This window comes from Carcharhinus amblyrhynchos, chromosome 20, assembly GCF_965287045.1.
Source record: "Carcharhinus amblyrhynchos chromosome 20, sCarAmb.v2.hapA, whole genome shotgun sequence".
Lineage (NCBI taxonomy): Eukaryota > Metazoa > Chordata > Chondrichthyes > Carcharhiniformes > Carcharhinidae > Carcharhinus > Carcharhinus amblyrhynchos.
In genome coordinates, this window is record NC_137343.1 from 4,303,587 (window position 1) to 4,325,300 (window position 21,714).

Sequence of the window (21,714 nt, forward strand, 5' to 3'; positions counted from 1 at the left end):
TAGTGCTGAACATTGTGCAATCATCAGGAAACATTCCCACTTCTGACCTTATGATGGAAGGAAAGCCATTGATGAAGCAGCTGAAGAAGGTTGGCCCCAGGACACTATCTTGAGGAACTCCTGTCGTGATGCTTTGGAGCTGAGGTGATTGACCTCCAACCACCACAACCATCTTCCTTTGTGCCACGTGTACCTCCAAACAGCAGAGAGTTTGCCCCGTGATTCCCATTGACTCCTATAAAGCGCTTTGGGACATTTTACTGCATAAAAAGTACTTTATTAATGCAAATAGTTGTATTTGTTGTTGTGCAGGAACTAAGGTAATCTATGTGTTTGCTTGGCTGAATAATCACTGTTAGAATTTGATAGGTGCTGTTGGCTTCTTAAATTTGGTCAGCTATTAGGGAAGGTTGGCTGGTAATTGAGTCATGGATTCTGAAACACATTTGCAACAGGGCAGATGCCACTGCACCTGAGGCTGAAGATATTAGGAATCATTCCCAAGGTGGTGAGGTGATTATGTAAAGTGAACACAAGCATTTGGTTTCTTTAACCTGTTTGACCTTGATCAGTCATTTGCTGGGCGTTGGGCTGAGGAAAGAAATGATCTTGGAAGTCCAAAGGACTTGGGGAAGTGGATAGTTGCTTGTGCTTATTGAAATTTTTGTGTCTGATAGACCACTTTAAAGAGCCTAATGGAAATTGTAGACTGTGCTATCAGTGCACTGTCTGCACTCTGATTTGAAACCTCTGTCTCGCTATCTCTCTCCTTTGAGCTTTTGGCCAATCCTCTTAATATCTCTGCAACATCCATTTCTGCCCAGTTGTGTCTCTGATTTGTCTTGAGCTGTTTTTCTATATTAAAGCCACCACATAAATACCGTTGTTTGTGTTTTCTAGCCCTTGACTGTGAATGTGAGGTTGAAATCTTCTAGAGTAGAAGATTTGCTTCCTTGGGTGGAGACCATGATTACAAGAAAATATTCCTTTCCCTGTCACAGCCTAGGAAATGCCTTGTGTGCAGATTGGGAAAAGATTGCTTTTAAAATTTTGCATTTTCTTTTCAGATTGTAGAAGTTAAATTGCAACTTTATATGGAAGAACAGCGGAGGAAAGCACTACATTTACGGAAGGAATCTGCAAACAGAGGTTAAGAATATAGTTCAGTGTTTTTTTTAAAATACTTTGTGACTCTTAAATTATTGGATTGATGTGAGGGGAGTTTTAAATTCAAAGAGCAAACGTATCAGAGTTATTGATTGACTGGATGAATTTTAAAAGTAGAGTATTTGTAATACTTGGCAACTTTCTTCTCAGGTCAAAACTCTGTATCTCCATGGCCCAAGTCAGAAAAGCTGAGTGATATAGTAAGTTTGTGAATGGATCGTTTATATACTAAACTGGGCAGACTGTGATGTTACAGAAGCTTTTCTAAGGTCCAGTATGTATAAAAAGATTTTGAAGAAGGATTAAACCAACTAATATAATGATTTCAGTATTTTTAAAAAATCTAATATCGTCAACATGAGGAAGTACTTCATCTTTTACTGTCAAAATTTTTTATTTTCATCCTTGTCATGGTTAAAATACATGAAAAATGCTGATGTGTGAAATTATTTATTTTTAATTGCTAGGATCCATTGGGCAGTGAGAGCAACAGGAGAGCCTCTGATCCATTTGCTGGGGTTGAGACCTCAGGGGAAGCAGGTTTGTGGGTTGGATGTTCTTATCTGCCATTAAAGAGTCTGTCTGCTCGCGGATGAAACTAAAACTGTATTCCTGACTTCCATTTCAGTGGAAGACTGTGAGGAGACAATCGAAGAACAGGAGGCCGTTGAAGGCATTGTTGACCATCAGACTGAACTGGCTGATTTAGCCAAACAAGGTAATTGAGGCCCCCCCACCCCCCAAGCTTTGGGATGGATTCAGTCGAGGTTCGTCACTATGACAGCAGAGCTTAAAAGAAGGTTAAATCATGAAACAGGTTGCGTGAAGGTAGTTTGTATTCCTTTGAGATTAGGTGGTTGAAAGTTTGTCTCATTTGAAATATTTAAATCGTAGAGGTCTCCATAGAAAAATATTTTCTCTGGGGATCAAGAATTAGTGGATATAACATTTGAATTAGAGAGAAATTAGGAGAGAAATGTAGTGGAAATCTGTAAAACTCTTCCCCTGTAGACTGTAGCTGTTGGCAGGTGATTAGGAATTTTCAAGACCCTAGATGGATAGATGTATTGATGGACAAGGAGCTGAAGTAAGCAAATAAAGTTCAGGTACAAATCAGCCATAATGTAGTGAATGTTATGATGTAGAGATGCTGGCGTTGGACTGGGGTAAACACAGTAAGAAGTCTCACAACATCAGATTAAAGTCCAACAGGTTTATTTGGTAGCACAAGCCACCAGCCTTCAGAGCACTGCCCCTTCATCAGTTGAGTGGGAGTGCTGTTCACAAACAGGACAAATAAAGACACAAACTCAATTTACAAAATAATGGTTGGAATGTGACTCTTTACAGGTAATCAAGTCTTAAAAGTACAGACTGTGATTGGAGAGAGGGTTAAGCACAGGTTAAAGAGATATGTATTGTCTCCAGCCAGGACAGTTAGTGAGATTTTGCAAGCCCAGGCAAGTCGTGGGGGGTTACAGATAGTGTGACTTGAACCCAAGATCTCGGTTGAGGCCGTCCTCGTGTGCAGAACTTGACTGTCAGTCTCTGCTCAGCGACTCTGCATTGTCGTGTGTTGTGAAGGTTGAGTGTTGAGTAATGAATGTTGAGCAGTCTCCAGCGCTGAATGGCATCATGTTCCTATCTTTGAATGCAATTATTATGTCATTTTGTTTCCAGCTGAAATCCCTCTGGAGGACCTTGTTAAACAGTTTGCTGGTGCTTATTCAGAAAACTTTAACTGGCCAGCTCCAGAGTCTTCTGACAGTGAAGATGATGACTATGAGGAGGACGAAGGTATATTATCTCCTAAAGCGCTTTAAAAGATTTGTGAATGAGTAGAATTAATATACAATTTGATCAGCGCATGGTAAATGTAAAGCTCGTTTCCTGCAGTTCTCCTTGTTCCAGTATAATGAGCAGAAACCACTCTTGATATCCTGCAGCTCAGTTCATTGCGGACACTAATGAGACTCTTGTGTTTCAGAAATGGAAGAAGAGTTTGCTGCTGAATTTGACAGTCAGGAGCAAGAGGTAGCAATTGATTCCTTGCTGAGCGTCGACCAGTTCAGGGCAGTGGAGAGAGTAAATACCAATCCAGCCGAGGGGAGGAGGCCAAGAAAGGACATTGCTGAGGTTTCCGCTGTTGCTGAACCCCTCCTGCCAAAGGGCATAGCTCGTTATGCATCCTCGGTAATTGTCTTTCTTGGGAGGATTGGGCAGCAGAGTGTCTTTCTGATGCGTTGGTTATTCAGTGTACAAACCTTTTCTCTGACAGGTCAGAAATGCTGCTCCTTTCTTGCTTCATGGCACTCTCCGGGAATACCAGCAGATTGGCATCGATTGGCTCGCTGCTTTGCACAGAAGAAAGCTGAATGGAATTTTGGCTGATGATTCGCGATTAGGCAAGACTGTGCAGATCATTGGTTTTCTAGCACACCTCGCTGCAAATGAAGGTAAGACAGTTGCAAGAAAGGTAAATGCAGAGCTCTGATCTGGATTTTACCTGCACACGAGTGCAGTCTGATTGCTTTGATGTTAGGAGTTGAAAAATTACACGTGTGTTTTGGGAGAACAGGTAAGCTTGCTTGGTGTCACATCAGTTTGGATGTGACACCAAGCTCAGTGGGCTAGCTTATCTCATGTGGTTTTCAGTCTATTTATGGAATGAATGTAGGTCTATTTTTGTTCTTTAAACACAACAACTTGCAATGATACAGTGCCATTCAAGCCTTCAGGACATTGCAGATGCATCATAACCACAAAGTACTTTTGAAATGCAGTCAGTTTTGCAATGTAGAGAAAGACAACAGCCAATATACGCAGAGCAAAGTTCCACAAATTGCAGTGGAATAAATGATCGTATAACTTGTTTTTAGTGTTGCAGGCTGAGGGCCAGGACACTCTGGGAGGGATGGCTCCTTTGTTGTTTTTCAAATACAAGCTGTGGGATCTCTCACTTCTGTTGAAAAGGACAGTTGGGACAGAGGTTTAATGTCTCACCTGAAAATGACACTTTTAACAGTGCAGCATTCCCTCTGTACTGCAGTGGGAGAGTTAACCTAGATTTACTTCTGTGATCATGGAAGGATTAAGTACTGGACCATCACTCTCAACTTTGTTAAAACTTTTACCTCTAAGTAATGTCTCATTCTTTCCCAGGCCCCCTTTGAATCATTGAATTGCTCCAGTGCAAAAGGAGGCCATTTGGCCCGTCGACTCTGCACCGACAACAATGCCACTCGGGCCCTATCCCCATAACCCCACATATTTACCCTGTTAATCCCTCTAACCTATGGATCCCGCGACCCTAAAAGGCAATTTATCATGGCCAGCCAATCTAACCCACACATCTTTGGGTTGTAGGAGGAAACTGAAACCCAACCCAGGAATTGAGCCCAGGTCCCTGAAGCTGTGAGACAGTAGTGCTAACCATTGTGCCACTGTGCTGCCGATTGAATAGTTTCAGTCAGCTCTCTTCATGCTATAAACGGCTTCTGCACATATTCATGCACTAAGCAGTTTGCCTTGTGTGTGAAGAAAGCAGAAAATTAGTCACAATGGGCAGCAAATCATTTAACATCTGAGAGAGGGAGAGAGATTAATGTTGTACTTGTGACTTTACGTCAGAATTGACTTTATTTGGGAATATGCGTTATTCATTTTTCTTTTGGTGATTTTAAGTTTAGTTTGAAGTGAATGGTTTCATGATCTTTTTATTTTGGAAGAATCTTTGTTCTTTTTAAAGTTCTGATTGTGTTTGGCTTCCAAGTTCAAATAGGTGTCCAATCAGTGCACTGTGCTAGTTTAGCACAGAGAAATTTTGAATCCGTTAGTGCAGCAGTGCCCAAAAATTTGAATGTGCTTTCCATGTTTTTATCTCAAGGCATCTGGGGTCCACACCTTGTTGTAGTCCGAACTTGTAAAATGCTTAATTGGGAAATGGAATTCAAACGGTGGTGTCCGGGCCTCAAAATCATGATGTACTTTGGCACGAGGAAAGAACGCAGAGTCAAAAGAGAGGTAATATTTTATTAATTCATTTGTATCAGCTGTAACTAATGGGAAAGAGTGACCACGATGTGAAGATGCTGGCGTTGGACTGGGGTGGGCACAGTAAGAAGTCTCAACACCAGATTAAAGTCCAACAAGTTTATTTGGCAGCACAAGCTTTTGGAGTCTTGCACCTTCATCAGGTGATGGAGGGGTAGTGCTCCGAAAGCTTGTGCTGCCAGTTTAACCTGGTGTTAAAAGAGTGAACAAGCAGGAGCTTCTTTTTCTCCAGAAAGGTGAAGGCTGAGGAGTGACCAATAGAGGTCTTTTTTAATTATTAAAGCGTACAATGGGGTAGATATAAAGAAGATGTTTCCAGTTATGGGTAGAGACCAAAACTAGGGGTAATAAATATGAGACAGTTGCTAAGAACTGAATTGAAGAGGAACTTATTTACGTAGGAAGTGCTGAGAACGTGGACTTTGCTATTCCAAGGAGTGCCCGAGATGAAGACCGTAAAAGCATTTAAGGGTAAGCTGGATAAACGTGAGGGAGAAAGCAATCAAAAACCACGTTGATAGATTTAGATGAAACTTAGCGTAAAGAGGCTTCTGGGGTGCTGGCTTGGACTAGTTGGGCCGAATGGACTGTTACTGTGCTATATAATTCTAAGTATTCCATTGATATGAATTTTAGCGTGTGCTGTCTTTTTTTGATTAAAAACTCTTAACTCCACATTTCTCGTTTGCAGTGTTGGTCAGAGCCCAATTCCTTCCATGTGTGTATCACCTCATACAAACTGCTGCTAAAGGACCACCAAACTTTCCGAAGGAAGAGGTGGAAGTACCTTATACTAGATGAAGTCCAGCAGCTCAGGAACACTACTGAACGGCACTGGGAAGCCCTATTCAACCTTAAGAGGTCTGTGTCATGTGCATTTGTGTTTGATAACTAGCCTCTGTAATGGTGGTTACATTATGGGATGGTTAATTCAAGGGAATGCATCTCTGTTTGCTGTGAGAATGGGTTGCGTAGGAGATTGGGGGATGATATAAATTGATTAAAAATTTTAATGGGATAGTTCGAGCGAGAAACAGTTGCCTCTAGTGAGGGAGATGTTAGAAGAAGGAGGTATGATCTTAAAACTGGAGCAAGGTCTCTCACGCATATAATGTGAGGAAACATTTCCTCACCCAAAGAGTTGTGGAAATCTGGAACTCACATCCCTCAAAAATCTGTGGCGGATAAGAGTCAACTGGAAAGTTACAAAAGTTTGATCAAAACATTTTTTGGTGGAGAACTGTATTAAGGATTACAGGGCCAAGGTGAGTAAATGGAAATTGAGAAAGAGATTTTCTTTGTCTCTTTCTTAATTTAGTAAGGAGATCATGATTGGCACGGGCTTAGAAGGTCGAAGGGCCTGTTCCTGTGATGTAATTTACTTTGTTATTTGTTCTTTGTTTTCTTTAGATCAGCCATGATCTAATTGAAAAGAACAGGTTTGGTGGTGGATGGCCTTCTTCTACCCCTTTCTCTCATTTCTTAAAAAGACAAGCTTTATTGTCAGTTTATTAGTTAAGTGTTTTGGTGAGACAGACCAGAGAGTTCTAGGTTTTGTTTAAATCATTTATGGGGTGTGGGCACCGCTGATTAGGCCAGCATTTGATAGGCTCCAACAGAACGGTTAGCCTCACAGTGCCAGGGCCCTGGGTTTGATTCCTGGCTTGGGTCACTATCTGTGTGGAGTTTGCACATTCTCCCCCTTTGTCTGCGTGGGTTCTGTCTGGGTGCTCCACTTTCTCTCTCAGTCCAAAAGATGTGCTGGTTAGATGCATTGGCCATGTAAATTCTCCCTCAGTGTACCCGAATAGGTGCCGGAGTGTGGGGACTAGGGGATTTTCACAGTAACTTCATTTGGTGTTAATGTAGGCCTATTTGTGATTAATAAATTAACTTTAACGTTTAATTCTGGTCAGTTATATTTTTGAATGATAATGGAATACAAATAGGTGAATTGTTCAGCCAACCTTGCCGTTTTTGTAGTCAGCAGCGCCTGCTTTTGATTGGAGCTCCTTTACAAAATACCCCGATGGAACTATGGACTATGATGCATTTCCTGCTGCCTGGAATTTCCAGATCCTACCTGGATTTCCCTGTGAAAGTTGGCACGGATGAAAACCAAGACTATTGCCACAAATTGGTAATAAGAATGCATAGGGTAAGTGCAGTTTAATTTGGATCAGAAAATGGCAGGAATGGGCTGGGTAGAAGCTCGCTTCACTGTAATGGTGGTTGCATTATGGGATAGTTAATGCATCTCTCTTTGTGAGCTTGTTTCTATCACTGGACACAGATGATGTGAAATCTTTCAGAATGAAGTATGTTTTGATATACTTGCTGTGTTTAAGATGATTAATGGATTTGAGATGGTAAGTGTCATTTTTTGCGTCAGTTCAAAAAAAAGCATGCTGGGAGAATGGGTTGCATAGGAGATTGGGGAATGATATAAATTGATTAAAAAACTTAATGGGATAGAAAGAGTGAGAAAAGCTTTCCTCTAGTGAGGGAGATGTCCAGAAGAAGGAGTATATTCTTAAAATTGGGACAAGGCCGCACACAGGTAATGCGAGCAAGATTCCCTCACCCAAAGACTTGTGGAAATCTGGAACTTATCATCCCTCAAAAAACTGTGGAGGGTAGGAATCAACTGGAAAGTGTGGAATATCCTGGCATTCCAGCCTTTGGTGCCTCAAGGCAGTCAGCTGTGGACTCATGTCCATGACATGGACTGGCTGAGAAGGTACCAGGTGGTAATGGTGTATTCCCCTGTGGGAGGGACCACACTGACCTGCTGTATTTCCTCGAATGTAGCTCAGGATTTTACTAGTTTTAGAACAGATCCTGGGCAGGATTTTCTGGCTTCGCTTGACCCAAGAGTGGAAATTTCCAATGTCTGCCGCTCGCCTGCTCTGATTCCACGGTGATCGAATTCTGGCGCATGTGTCTTTCACCTTGGTCAATACAGTGTGCATTGCACAAGGAGCCTAAAGGAGTGAGACTGGTTGTTTCAGAGTAACTTATCCTGTAGTAGGACATGTGCCTTCCTTGACACAGGAATCATCAAACTCAAAGGAAAACAATTAGTGTTATTGGCACAACTACTCCACATAACGCATTGATTGAATGGAATACATTTATACGTTACAATGCCACTAAACACACATTGACCAACCTATGCACATTTTTCTTCTTCCCTGTGAAAGTAAGTATTTATGCAAGAGCGACCATTATAAACTGCATTTTGGATAGTATTTAGAAGTTTGCCTCTACTTCTCACCTCAGGTTGCTTGCTTTTTTTCTAACACATGTTAATGACATCTCTCTCTCGTGCTTGCTCACTCTTTCTGTCTACTCCCTGTTTTCGTAAAACGTATAGCAGCATTTGCAGCAAGTTTGTCAGCATTAAATAATTTTCTGATTTACATTGTTAATTACAAGTGCTAAAACATTTGTAGAATTTAAAAGTGCTTGGATCTTCACCTTCAGATGATTCAACCATTCATCTTGCGACGATCAAAGAGGGATGTGGAGAAACAGCTGCCAAAGAAATATGAGCACATTCTGAAATGCTGCCTGTCAAAGAGGCAGAAAATCATGTATGAGGACGTCATGTTCCAATCTGGGTAAGTCGTATTTTCCATATGATGCTGCTTACAAAATGGTCTGGGTGGCACAGTAGTTAGCACTGCTGCCTCATGACGCCAGGACCTGGGTTCTATTCCCGGCTTGGGTCGCTGTCTGCGTGGCGTTTTCACGTTCTCCCCGTGTCTGCTTGGGTTTCCTCCGGATGCTCTGGCCTTCCTCCCACAGTCTGAAAGACGTGCTAGTTAGGTGCATTGACCTGAACAGGTGCCGGAATGTGGCCACTAGGGGAATTTCACAGTAATTTACTTGCAGTGTTAATGTAAGTCTTCCTTGTGATCAATAAATAAACTTTACTTTGCTCTGTGTTGCTTCATGATATCTGTGAGTTGAATTGTAACGTTTGCATATTCCTGTCTAACCTCTTCAATTTGGGACTCCTTCGGCTAGGGATTCCCCCCTGCTCCCCTCTCCAGCTTCTGTCTGGAGATTGAGCATTACTTTACAGCCCATCCGACTGATTGTTCTGCTCTGAGTTTAGGCACGCTCTACTGGTAGTGTATTAAAACACGTCGGGCATTCAAGTCAACATTGACTCTCTTTTCAGCCTGTAACCTTATGACATGTTTCTCAGCTGGGGAATTGGCTGGCAACTCCTTCTTGCCCCTCAGCCTGGGATTTTTGTCTGAACCTTTTGGTAAGTTTATAGAATCTTGAAGGGAATCTTAGCCAAAACTTGATCCTGCCCTATCACATATCAGCTTGGATAGACAGAGACTGGCTGAGGAATCTATCCGTTTTTCTGTTTCCGGTTGCTAGTTTCTAGTTGTATGCTGATTTTAAAATCTCCTCTAATCAACAGCACAATAGAAGCCCTGAGGTCTCGCCATTTTGTTAGTGTACTTAACCTTCTGATGCAGCTGAGAAGGATATGTAATCATCCGAACCTGAAGTGTCCCAGGTCTCTCTGTTCGGCCTATGTATTCCGAGCACTGCAGTACACAGTTGCTTCTGTCGTGTTGAAAGTGCTTGAATATGACCCGTGGAAGGTAGGTGCTGCAAAGTTATTTTGCTCTCACTTTGTTCTTGATTATCAGTAGGTGTCTCAAGATAACTGCTACTGTTTCTTTACCTTCAGAATGTTGATTTGTCACCCTTCAATCTAACTGGGATCGAAAATAAATTGTCTCGATACGAGACTGAGACTGTCATTCCCAAACGGAAAGTGACGAGGAAACTCATTGAGGAAATCTACTATTCACCAGATCTCCCACCTAGACCCAGACCAGTTAAAGTGAAAGTCAGCAAGTAGGTGGCTGCCTTGCATATTTAACCTTTTTTTATTTAGAAGTCTAGAACAAAAGGGATGGAAGTCCTATTTGAGCTATACAAAGCCTTAGTTATACCGCACCAGAGTTATAGAATCCGTAGAATCCCTGCAGTGCAGAAGGAGGCCATTCAGCCCATCGAGTCTGCACTGACCACAGGCCCTATTCCCTTAACCCCATAAATACCTTAGCTGATCCCCCTGACACTAAGGGGCAATTTAGAAAGGTCAATCCACCTAACCCACTTATCTTTGGATTAGAGTGCATGTTATCCACTATCTTGTTGGCGGGGAATGTTTTCCTTTTTTTGTTAAATCATTGTCCCCCAAGTCAAATGGTTTCGTCACTTGGGCATTGTTTATAATTAATATAATTATTCCCATTTAAACAGACAACTAGCACCAAGTCTTGGCCTCAAGAACTTATTCACCAGAAACGTTTCAGAATGCTGGGGCAGGAGAGCTAAAAGTCCTGTAATTTTCCAAGGAGCATGTTTGGGGATGTACAGCTGAAACTTGAGAATTGATGGGCCAAATGAGTGCCACCTCTGTATCTATCTTTTGACCTGAACAGCTGTCTCAGCTGAACCTCTTCAAAGCTCAAAATAGAGTGTCATAGTGTGTCTACCCTGTGACTTGCATGTTAAATGTGGCAAGTTATTTATATAGTAATGTCACCACTGACAGTATTTCTAACACATTAGAAGCAAATGTTGTGTAGAACTGAACTCCTTTATCTCCAGTCAATGTGCCTTGTTTCTGTTCTTTTTAAGAAAATCCATAATCCCTTTCTCTTGTCTCCATTCTTTTTGCCTCACCAGTTTGAGGGTAAGAGGGCAATCCAGCTGCTGACAAGCACAGGGACCATTCAGCCCCTCAAGCCTGTTCCACCATTTAGTTAGATCATGGATAAATGACCTACTCCATCTATGCTCCAAACCTCTTGATGCCATTACCAAAAAAGATTGTATCAATTTCAGTTTTGAAAATTGACTTCCTTTTTGGGAAATTTTCAATTGACCCCCTTTTGGGAACAGAGCTCCAGATTTCCTCTGACTGTGTGATAAGTGGTTTCTGAATGGCCTTGTTTTAATTTTGAGGCTATGTCCCCTTGCTCTGGACTATTTTTACCGGAGGAAATAGTTTGTCTCTCTCTTGTCAATTCCTTTACACAGCTGAAACAGTTCATAATCATCTATTCTCGAGTAAACCCAAACCTATTATGCTCAGAAGTGTCCTCATAATTTAAGCTTTTTTGCCCCAGTGTATCAGCTGCTGAACCTGCACTGTACTCCTTCTAAGACATAAGAACATAAGAACTAAGAGCAGGAGTAGGCCATTTGGCCCTTGAACCTGCTCCGCCATTCAATAAGATCATGGCTGATCTTTTTGTGGACTCAGGTCCACTTGCCCGCCCACTCAGCATAATCCTTAATTCCTTTTCTGTTCAAAAATCTATCTGTTGCTTTAAAATCATCCAATGAGGTAGCCTCAACGGCTTCACTGAGCAGGGAATTCCACAGATTCACAATCTTTTGTGTGAAGAAGTTCCTCCTCAACTCAGTCCTGAATCTGCTCCCCCTTATTTTGAGGCCATGTTCCCTAGTTCTAGTTTCACCTGCAACTAGAAACAACTTCCCTGCTTCTATTATCTATTATCTATTCCTTCTTATCTATTCCCTACATAACTTTATATATTTCTATAAGATCTGCCCTCATTCTTCTAAATTCCAATGAGTATAGCCCAGTCTACTCAATCTCCCCTCATAAGTCAACCCTCTTAACTCCAGAATCCATGACATCCTCCTTTCATGCGGTTCCCAGAACTGAATTCTGTTCTGCCAGGTGCAGTCTAAGAGAGGCCTTTACAGCTGTAACAAACATTTCACTCCTCTAGTGATTAAAGCCAACATCCAAACGCACAACTGTTACTACTGGGAAGGACAAGGGCAAGCAGATATCTGGGAACACCACCGCCTGGCGGTTCTCCCTCCAAGTCACTCACCATCCTGACTTGCAAATTTATTGCTGTTCTTTTGCTGTCCCTGGGTTAAAATCCTGGAACTCTGTGTCACCCCTCCACTGTGCGCACGCACACACAGTGTGCACCATAGGGACTGCAGAGTTTCAAGAAGGCCGCTCACCAACACCTCCTTGAGGTCAAGTAGGGATAAGCAATAAATGCTGACATAACCAGCGACACACACATGAAGGCAATTTTTATTTAAAATTGCCTTTTAATTTTATTGTGCCGATCCGTTGCTGTCTATTATTGTAAGGTGCTACACTGCTGCTTGTTCACTGCTGCATCAATGCTGAAAGAAAAAAATTAATATAGCACCTTTCTAACCTCAGGGTGTGCCATAATTCTTTACAGCCTTTGAAGTCTTTTTAAAGTATAGTAGGAAAAATTCCACAAACAGCAATGAGATAATTACCAAATAATATTTTCAGTTTTGTTGGTTGAGGGATTAACTATCGGCCAAGGCACTGATGGAGAACTCCATTGCTCTTGTTCAATTAGTGCCGTAAATTATTGATGGTTACCACCACCTGTCAATGACCATTGGGAATGGGCAACAAATGCCGGCTTTTGCCAGCAATGCTCACATCCCATGAAAGATTATTTGTTAAAAAATGACCACCTGAGAGAGCAAACAGGGTGGCATATTAACTTTTCATCAGCCTAGATTGCGTACTGTAGTCTTTGGGATGAGACTAGGAGACAGAGTGTAATGTCTTATGATACTACATATTGATTCTTGCAATGCGCTGTCCTGTTTTGCCCCCAACCAAGAATTAACACACTCCATTCCCAAAATGTGATGCTAATATTTATGATTTGTATCCTTCAAATAAATGCCAAGGTTGTTCCAGCCTGTACAGTATGGACAAAAGCCAGATGATCGGACGGTTGTGGTCGTTGGTACTCAGGCCCAGCGTACACCCAGTGCAACTTCTGCTGCTGCAACCCATCAAGGACAAGTACGTGGCAAGTCTTCAGCTGTGGCAGTGCCCGCTTCTCAGGTTATGACTTCTGCCCAGGGTAAGTAACAACTCCACACTATTTAAATTAAATAGTTTCACTAGGTTTATGGGTCAGCAAATGGAGTTTCATGCCAAGCTACTATTCCATTGACAATACAACATTTTTGCCTCTAATTTGTACTGGAAATCTTGGACAGTCATTTTGCCGAAAGATGGGAGTATACTGAGTTATCTAAAGGGTACATTAGTCTTAAAATATTAGGTCCAATTAACATCTGTTGATCAACAATTTTTAATCCGATTGTATATTCAACTATCGGGTAATGCCCTTCTGCTTGTAAAGACTGTACCAAGCGTGTATAATTTAGGGATGAATTTTTAATGCTGTATTCTCACCTGGTTAGTCTGGTCTTCTTTGAAATCTGCTGGCATGTTAGCATGTCTGTTACCCTGTAAAATCGTCCACAGTAGCACTGTAACACAGAATGCCTAAGTTTTTAAATTTTAGAAACAAAAAAAGGCTATTTTGAATTTATAAATGAATATTCCTGTTGAGATTTTTCCTCCCCGTTCTTTGTCCCTCTCCCTGATGGTGTTGAGTGTGTGACATAAAGCTTGATAGACAGTGTCACCATATCTAGTCAGTCAGTCTTGATGTGAAGATCAGACACTATTTCCAAGCCAATCGGCTGTGAGGCCTATCAATCCTGTCATCATCATCTGGTGACTACAGTCATTTTTGCTAGGGAGATAGGGGTGTAGTGATACTGTCACTGGGCTAATGCCCTGGGGAAATACAGCAGCTAGTGGAATTTACATTTGGTTAATAAACTGGAATTAAAAAGCTAGCCTCGGTAATAGTAACCATGGAACTGTTGCCGATTGTCATTAAAAATCCATCCGGTTCACTAATGTTCTTTAAGGAAGGAAATCTGATCTGGTCTGGCCTACGTGTGACTCCAGACCCATAAAACTGTGGTTGACTCCTCAATGATCTCTGAAATGGCCTAACAAGCCACTTAGTTGTATCAAAACTGCTGCAAAGTACAGAAAGGAATGAAAGTGGACATTAACATGGACCTGGGCACTGAAGAAGACAACAGCAAATCCAGCCCTGTTGACACTGCAAAATCCTCCTTGCTAACATCTGGGGGCCTGCAGCAGATTTGGGAGAGCTGCCTCACAGATTAGGCAACTAACAGCCTGCCATAGTCATACTCGTATATTCATACTGTACAATGTCCTAGACGACACAGTCACCTACCTGGGGTATGTCTTGAATTGCCAGCAGGATAGACTGACCAAAGGGTATGGCACAGTGGTATAGAGTCAGGAGGGAGTTGCCGTGGGAGTTCTCAACATTCCCTCTACCCCCACTGCTTCATCAAGACTCCTCCAGATTGAACACAACTTGCAGTAAGCGCGAGGAGGGGGGATTTCAGTGTCCATCGCCAAGACTGCCATGGTATCTCCACTGTTGATCGAACTGGTTAAGTTCTCAAGGGCATAGCTGCTAGGCTGGTGCTGTAGCAGGTGGATGAAGGAAACAGCAAGAGGGAATAAGCTATCTAACCTTGTCCTCACCAACCTACCTGCTACAGATGCACCTGTCCATGATAATATCGGTGGAGGAGTGACCACCATACTTGGTCAGTAAAGTGATGGAAAGGGTTGTGATAGTGCTATCAAGTGGCACTTACTCAGCAATAACATGCTTACACACTCAATTTGGATTATGCCAAGATAACTCAGATCCTGACCTTGTTGCAGCATTAGTCTAAGCATGGATAAAAGAACTGAAGTTAAGAGGTGAGGTGAGAGTGACTGCCCTTGACATCAAAGCAGCGTTTCATCAAGAATGGCATCAAGGGGCCCTAACAAAACTGGAGTCAATGGGAAAACTGGTGGTGTTGGTCCTCCAATTGAACAACTTTCCCAATCCCATATGCTCAGTGGTTCCACTATCCATTCATCTCCCTTTCATCCCTCCCCTGCCACTTTGCCCATTGTGCAACTGGCGAAGCTGTGCTGCGCAAGTGGAACATTTTGAGTGTAATGAAGCTCTTTATACTGTCAAGCGAAGCTGGAAGAAATAGCTGGTCATGAAATGCTGATTGCTGTTTTTAAATTGGAGGATGGCAGTATCCATCCTCAATTGGTGATTGAACTGTTTTAAATGAACTTTAGAATTTATCAACTATAGCTGAGAAACCTTTAAATTGTATATAGAATATAAATAATGCATAATGCTATCCATATTATTAACAGCATGGTTTTGGCTTAAGCAGAGCTTGAACACTAACCTAGAAATCTTCTCCAGCAAATGTTTTCTCATGTTTCCTCAGCTATTAGTAACTTGTTAAATTTACAGGTATGGTTCTTAACGTGATAATTTAAAATAACCAATATTTACATTTTGGCAAGATGTAAAGTAAGTACTTGTCCTGGCGGAACTTGCAGAGACATTTTTAAATTTTCTTGTGTGATAGAGTGGGGAGCTTGAGATGCTGACTTTCAGATTGCAGCACTTTTGATGGTCAAGATCACTCCATCTTCCTGAACATTGAAGCAAGAGCCTGCTATTTAGATCCTCGAGCTTATTTGGCCGCACATCGTGACTGGTCTGCAACCCAACATCATACGCCCGATATCTCTTAACACCTTGGTTAACAAAAATCTTATTGGTTTCAAAATTAATAATTGATCCAACACTGGCTGTCACTTGTGGAAGAGTCCAAACTTCTGCAACCTTGTGTATGAGGAAATATTTCCTAATTTCATTCCTGGTTTTTGTTTTTAGACCATTCCTCCAGTTCCAGATTTCCCAACTTTTCAATGCAGTTTATTACAGTTTTTCTTATCTGTTTCTTAATATTTTGAAAGTCTAGACCAAATTACTTCTAAACATGTAGAAATGCAGCCCTAATTTTTGTAATTACTCATTTAATATCAAAGGCCATTGATTTAGCTGATCCTGCAGACTTTGTTTCAGTATGTGGCTGTTGTTGAGAGTCTTGGAGAAATATTCACTCATTGACCCATTGGTACTTTGCCCAAAGGCAAGTCCATAGCACATTGTCTGCTGGTGCTTCATCCTGAAAGTTGTATTCATGGCAGTTTTTGTTGGTGGTGATTTGCCATTGCCTTCCACTCTGGGATAGGACAACGCAGTCAGTCTACCTCCTCCACAAGGGGAATCACATTGGTGCAATTGGCATTATTCTGAACCACGTGCTAGCCAAGTAGCTAACTGAGCTAACCAATCCCACACAAGAGATACCATTAAGGCATTAAAAAAAAATTATTTTTGAAAATTGGTTTATGGTAGTAGGGGGAGAGCAGTTTATATGAAATCTGCAGAATTGTGTCTGTCCAGAGGTGATGAGTGCTGGGTTGTAATAACAAGACCATTTCACTGTTTGTACAAAAGTGGATTCTGAACCTAGCAGTAAAGCCTGTATGGTGACGTTGGCTTCCATGTTTGGGCTGCTATTGGGAGTGCAGTTTGCAGTCATTAGCCTTGCCTCTGGATTATACCGCTCAGTTTGTTCGAGAAGGACTATGACCTAAAGCAGGAACTCAGCTTCTAAGGACACAAGAAAACGAGAAAGAGGCGCGAGATTAGACCGTTTGACCTTCCATTCCTACAGTGCAGAAGGAGGCCTTTCAGCCCAACAAGTCAGAACTGACTCTCCGACAGAGCATCTTACCTAAGCCTTGATCCCACATAACTCCATGTATTTACCTCGCTAATCCTCCTAGCCTACACATCTTGAGATACTAAGGGGCAATTTAGCATGACCAATCCACCTAACCTGCACATCTTCGGACTGTGGGAGAAAACTTGAGCATCAGGAGGAAACTCACACAGACACGGGGTGAATGTGCAAACTCCATACAGTCACCAAAGCCAGAATTGAACCTGGCCTCCTGGATTGTGCTGCCCAAAGTCAGAGTGGTGAATGTGGACATGGATCCCACTACCTCTCTCATGCTAAGGTCAATTTAGCATGACCAGTCAATGGTAGCACAGTGGCTAGCACTGATGCTTCACAGCACCAGGGACCCAAGTTCGATTCCTGGCTTGGGTGACTGTCTGTGTGGAGTCTGCATGTTCCCCCCCATGTCTGTGTGGGTTTCCTCCGGGTGCTCCGGTTTCCTCCCACGTTCTGAAAGACGTGTTGGTTTGGTGCATTGACCCAAATAGGCACCGAACTGTGAACACTGCAGTGAACACTCTACCATTTGCGCTAATTTCCACCAACTTAATTCAGTACAGTTATATTTCATTTCCTATCTCAACTCCACTTGTCCAAACTTATCCATATCTCTTGATTCCCTTACTATCCAAAAATTATTGATCTGTCGTGAATATATTCAATGACTGAGAATCTTTGGATAAAACTCACAATCCTCCGGTAGAGATTTCTTCTCATCTCAGTCCTAAATGGTTGACCCCTTATCCTGAGATTGGTTAAAGTTAAAGTTTATTTATTAGTCATAAGTAAGGCTTACATTAACACTGCAATGAAGTTACTGTGAAATTCCCCTAGTCGCCACAGTCCGGTGCCTGTTTGGGTCAATGCACCTAACCAACACGTCTCTCAGAACGTGGGAGGAAACTGGAGCAACCGGAGGAAACCCACGCAGACATGGTGAAAACGTGCAGACTCCACATAGACAGTGACCCAAGCTGGGAATCGAACCCAGGTCCCTGGCGCTGTGAGGCAGCAGTGCCAGCCACTGTGCTACCATGCTGCCATAAAGCTATTACAAAATACATCAGTGCATTGCACAAGCTGAGAATTCCCCTGCAATACTTTCTCAACTTTCTTCTTATGTGGCTAAGAAATGCGACACATTTTTGCTTTTCCTTGTTTGGATTGCATGAAGTGCAATGTGGTAATCTGTCACCAGCCCAAAAAATTATAGCCTCTGGGAGTGACAAAAGTGTTCACAGTCACTGTAATTCTGGCTGTGTTTCAGATACTTCCTAGGCTTTCTGAAACTCCTTGCTCTCATTCATAGTTCCGGCTGTTGTCCAAAGACTTGCACTCGTCTAATGATCTCAAAAGCACGTCACAACCAATGAAGTTTTTGTTTTGAAGTTCAGTCACTGTTGTAAGAAAGTACAGAAACCAATTGGAAGAAGTCCGTTCCCAGAAACAATTTAAAAATAAATGATTGAGAGATAAGTTATGGCCAGGACACCAGGAAGAACTACCCTGCTGTTCCTCGACAAGAGTATCACAGGATCTTTTACATCTACCTGAGAAGGAAGACTTGTCCTCAGTCAACCTTCCATCTGAAAGATGACACCTCTGACACTGCAGCATTCTCTCAGTACTACATTAAGCGTGTTAGTCTGCATTGTGCTCAAGGCCCTGGATTGGGACTTGAACCTACAGCCTTCTGACTCGGACCAAAAGTGCTACCCTTTAGTCAGAGCTGAAATAAAATGCTACTTAGAGTGGAGTATACAGTTTTTTTTATTTCAATGAGAATCAGATGACTTAGGGTTGTGTATATTGTGCCGACTTGAAAACTAACCGGCTATTTGTTCGGTAATCGGGTGAGTATGGTTTGAATTTTAATCACTGTCATCCTAAGATTTTTTTTAGTGGTATGGTGAGTTTGCAAAGAATGAAATGTGAATATATTTTGATGAAAGTCTCTCGTTGTTGGCCAGCACAAACCAACCACTTGTCATTTGCAGCAGCGACTCCGTTTCAGATGACTCAGACTTCTGCCAGCACAGCGGGACAGCAGCAGGCGGTGAACAGCACCATCACCTCTAGCACAGCCAGCCCTGCCCTGGGCAGCGCAGCGGGCCTGGTCACCCAGCAGGGACAGGCCGTTTCCCAGGCCTCGCACTCAGGTCAGGCCCAGCAACAGGCCTCCTCCGCTCACACCACCCCGACAACCAATGTGCCGCATCAGAGGCTGGTGCTGACCTCACAGGCCCAGGCACGATTGCCTAGTAAGTGGCCTCACAAATATTGCCTAATTCTCCCACTTATTACTGTTGCATGACTCACTCATTTCTTGCTGGCAGTGGCTGTCCTCATGAACAGCCAAATTTCCAACCTTTGTTCCAAATTCTCTTTTGCTGCCCTATTCACGCAAATCTCTCTGTTATAAGGGACTAATTCACCTGCTGATATTTCTTTAGACAAGCTCTGGCCATGGTTCTTGGCTACTGAACAAAAACACTGTCCTTTGCTTCACTTTTGTATGTATGTTGCGTTCTAGCATGTCTTTTCAAAATTGAGTACTGACCTGAAGATATATTTATCCTCTAGATAATGCACTGCCTTTACAAAAGCTGCTTAATTTTTTTCAAAGTAGCAGGTCTTGAAGAATTATGCTTAGGCACGACAAAAATTTAGGTGATAGTTTTTAGAATGATTGTTAGTCAGTTGCTTTTCCTTACTTGAGCTGCGTCAAATTTTGTGGTAGTATTGCTTAAAAGTGTATATAGCACATTGCTTCACTTTTATGCTAATTAATCATATCTCTAATATTGCCCTGCATTAATGTTGTTGCTTTATAACCTTGTGTATGTGTTCAGACCCGCAACTGGTACCATGATCTCAGTGTTCGGAGATTATGCTATAAAATATTCTAATTAAGAGCGAGTTGGGAATGGGAGAAGTAATATTGTCAGTCTTGTCCTCGCTGTCAGCAGTGCTAATGTGTTAAATCAGGCTCCTTTTCCCTGTTGTGTTTAAGTGAAGCTGGGAAAGTTTTCCGATCCACACTGATTAAAAACAACTACATGCAAGTTTAGAAATCCACCCAAACAACTGTGTGCAACTTCGATTTAATTATCGTGCACAAAATTCAGGATTTTTACGTAAGGCATTTGCAGCATTTAGAAATAGCTGCCAAAGTTCATTTCATTATCTGTCAGGGGCTTGATACTGTTGCTTTCTTCTTGATAAATGTAGTAAAGTTAACTGACAGTGTTTGTGAATTGAGTCCAAGAGGTAAATTGTCCCTGTGATATTTCAGGAAGCCTTGATAACAGACGTCAGGGGTTTAATAAACTTCAACAGATACTGTGGCCCGTTTTGCTTTTCCTACTTGCAGGTGCTCTTGGAAAGGCAGTGTGAAAATGCACCTCACTTCCATAACACTGATAACAGGGTGTCATTTAAGGTTTTACAGGCAGCTGAGAACAGATCTGACGCCACCCTCTGATAGCGTTGGACATGGGTGTTGCTTTTGAAATTTCCTTTCACCTCCCATCAGCTTTATTCATAGAAACCCACCAAGTGCCTCACAGGGGCATTTTGTTTGACCCATTTTGCTGGATGGGAAGCCATAAGTGCTCCCAAGTTAAAATAACAATCAATAATAAACTGGGGGAAAAGGTTTATTAAGCTGAATTAAAAAATGCATTTGGTTGAGGTTGATTCACAGTTAGTCATTGTGGGTGGGATGAGGGAAAAGGAGTAAAGAGAAACCTTATCAGAGCGAAAAGTGCTTTGCTCGTATATGATCTAATTCTACCTTTAACAATATTAGCTAATCTTATACCAGGCCAGACAATATCCAAAGAGTTTTCTGATTATACACATCAGTAGTATGGTAGCATGGTGGTAACGTTACTGAACTAATGTGGACTAATGATCAGAGAAATAAATTCTAATCTCACTACAAAAGCTGGAAAATATAAATTTGATTTAAATTAATTTGGAATAAAAAGCTGATTTTTGATAGTGATGGTCTACTTTTATAAAAAAAATTGCAGAAATCCCTGGGGGAAAAAAATCTGCTGTCTTTACCTGATCTGGCCTAAGTGTGACTCCATACCCACAGCGATTTGGTTCACTCCTGGCCTCTCTTCACAGTGGTCTAAAAAACTACTCATTTGTATTCAAAAAGGCAGCTGACTACTTCCTTCTCTGGGGGCAATTAGGGATGGGCAATAATCACTGCCTTTGCCAGCAATGCCCACACCCTGTGAATGAGTGTAGAGAATCCTAATGGACAAAGTCAATTGGGAATAAACAGTCTTGCTGTTTAATTCTTGCCTTTATCTAGCATTTCCAGAAAATTCCATTTGAAGATCAGGGTGGATGTCTGATATCGCTTGGATATTCACTGATTAGCTGGATAATCAATCACCTGGCCACTTTCTAAAACTTGATCTCACTTTGCTTTTCCTGCATAAACTTCTGTGACACCTTGTTTGAGCACTGTAGATGACCTTGCATGAGTAGAGCTTTGGGTGCAGATTTACTAACTGCCAGGGGACAATGGTCCAGATTTCTTGTTTATAATTGCATTGCACATTGTCCTTGCCTTGCAGGTGGAGAAGTCGTTAGCATTGCTCAGCTTGCCTCCATAGCTGGTGGACAAGGACGCGGCACTCAGAATAGTCAGCCAGTGACACTGCACTTCCAAGGCAACAAGTTTACCTTATCTAGCAGTCAGCTGCGGCAGCTCACTGCAGGCCAGCATCTCCAGTTGCAAGGTACATCCAGTACCAAGCAGTGATCATGGATATGGCATGTCATTTAAAATATTTGTCTTGTGTGTACCCTTATGTCTTTCCCCAAAATGTAATTGCCTATTGTAGTGATTTTTGG

At 42.0% G+C, this 21,714-nt stretch overlaps 1 protein-coding gene across 10 annotated transcripts in view; it reads left to right on the forward strand.

The window, feature by feature from the left end:
* Positions 1-21,714, forward strand: part of ep400 (E1A binding protein p400) — a 150,136-nt gene that overhangs the window by 62,550 nt on the left and 65,872 nt on the right. For 8 of the 10 annotated variants that reach the window (XM_080207995.1, XM_080207999.1, XM_080207997.1 and 5 more), the window contains 16 exons: positions 1,068-1,149; positions 1,318-1,367; positions 1,635-1,707; positions 1,796-1,885; positions 2,848-2,964; positions 3,155-3,360; positions 3,446-3,623; positions 5,054-5,190; positions 5,912-6,081; positions 7,204-7,378; positions 8,707-8,843; positions 9,665-9,851; positions 9,941-10,110; positions 12,997-13,175; positions 18,807-19,097; positions 21,435-21,599. In XM_080207995.1, coding sequence (XP_080064121.1) covers positions 1,068-1,149; positions 1,318-1,367; positions 1,635-1,707; positions 1,796-1,885; positions 2,848-2,964; positions 3,155-3,360; positions 3,446-3,623; positions 5,054-5,190; positions 5,912-6,081; positions 7,204-7,378; positions 8,707-8,843; positions 9,665-9,851; positions 9,941-10,110; positions 12,997-13,175; positions 18,807-19,097; positions 21,435-21,599 — 2,407 coding nt within the window. The remainder of the gene's footprint in view (positions 1-1,067; positions 1,150-1,317; positions 1,368-1,634; positions 1,708-1,795; positions 1,886-2,847; positions 2,965-3,154; positions 3,361-3,445; positions 3,624-5,053; positions 5,191-5,911; positions 6,082-7,203; positions 7,379-8,706; positions 8,844-9,664; positions 9,852-9,940; positions 10,111-12,996; positions 13,176-18,806; positions 19,098-21,434; positions 21,600-21,714) is intronic. The other 2 variants (XM_080207998.1, XM_080208004.1) reach the window with 2 other exon arrangements.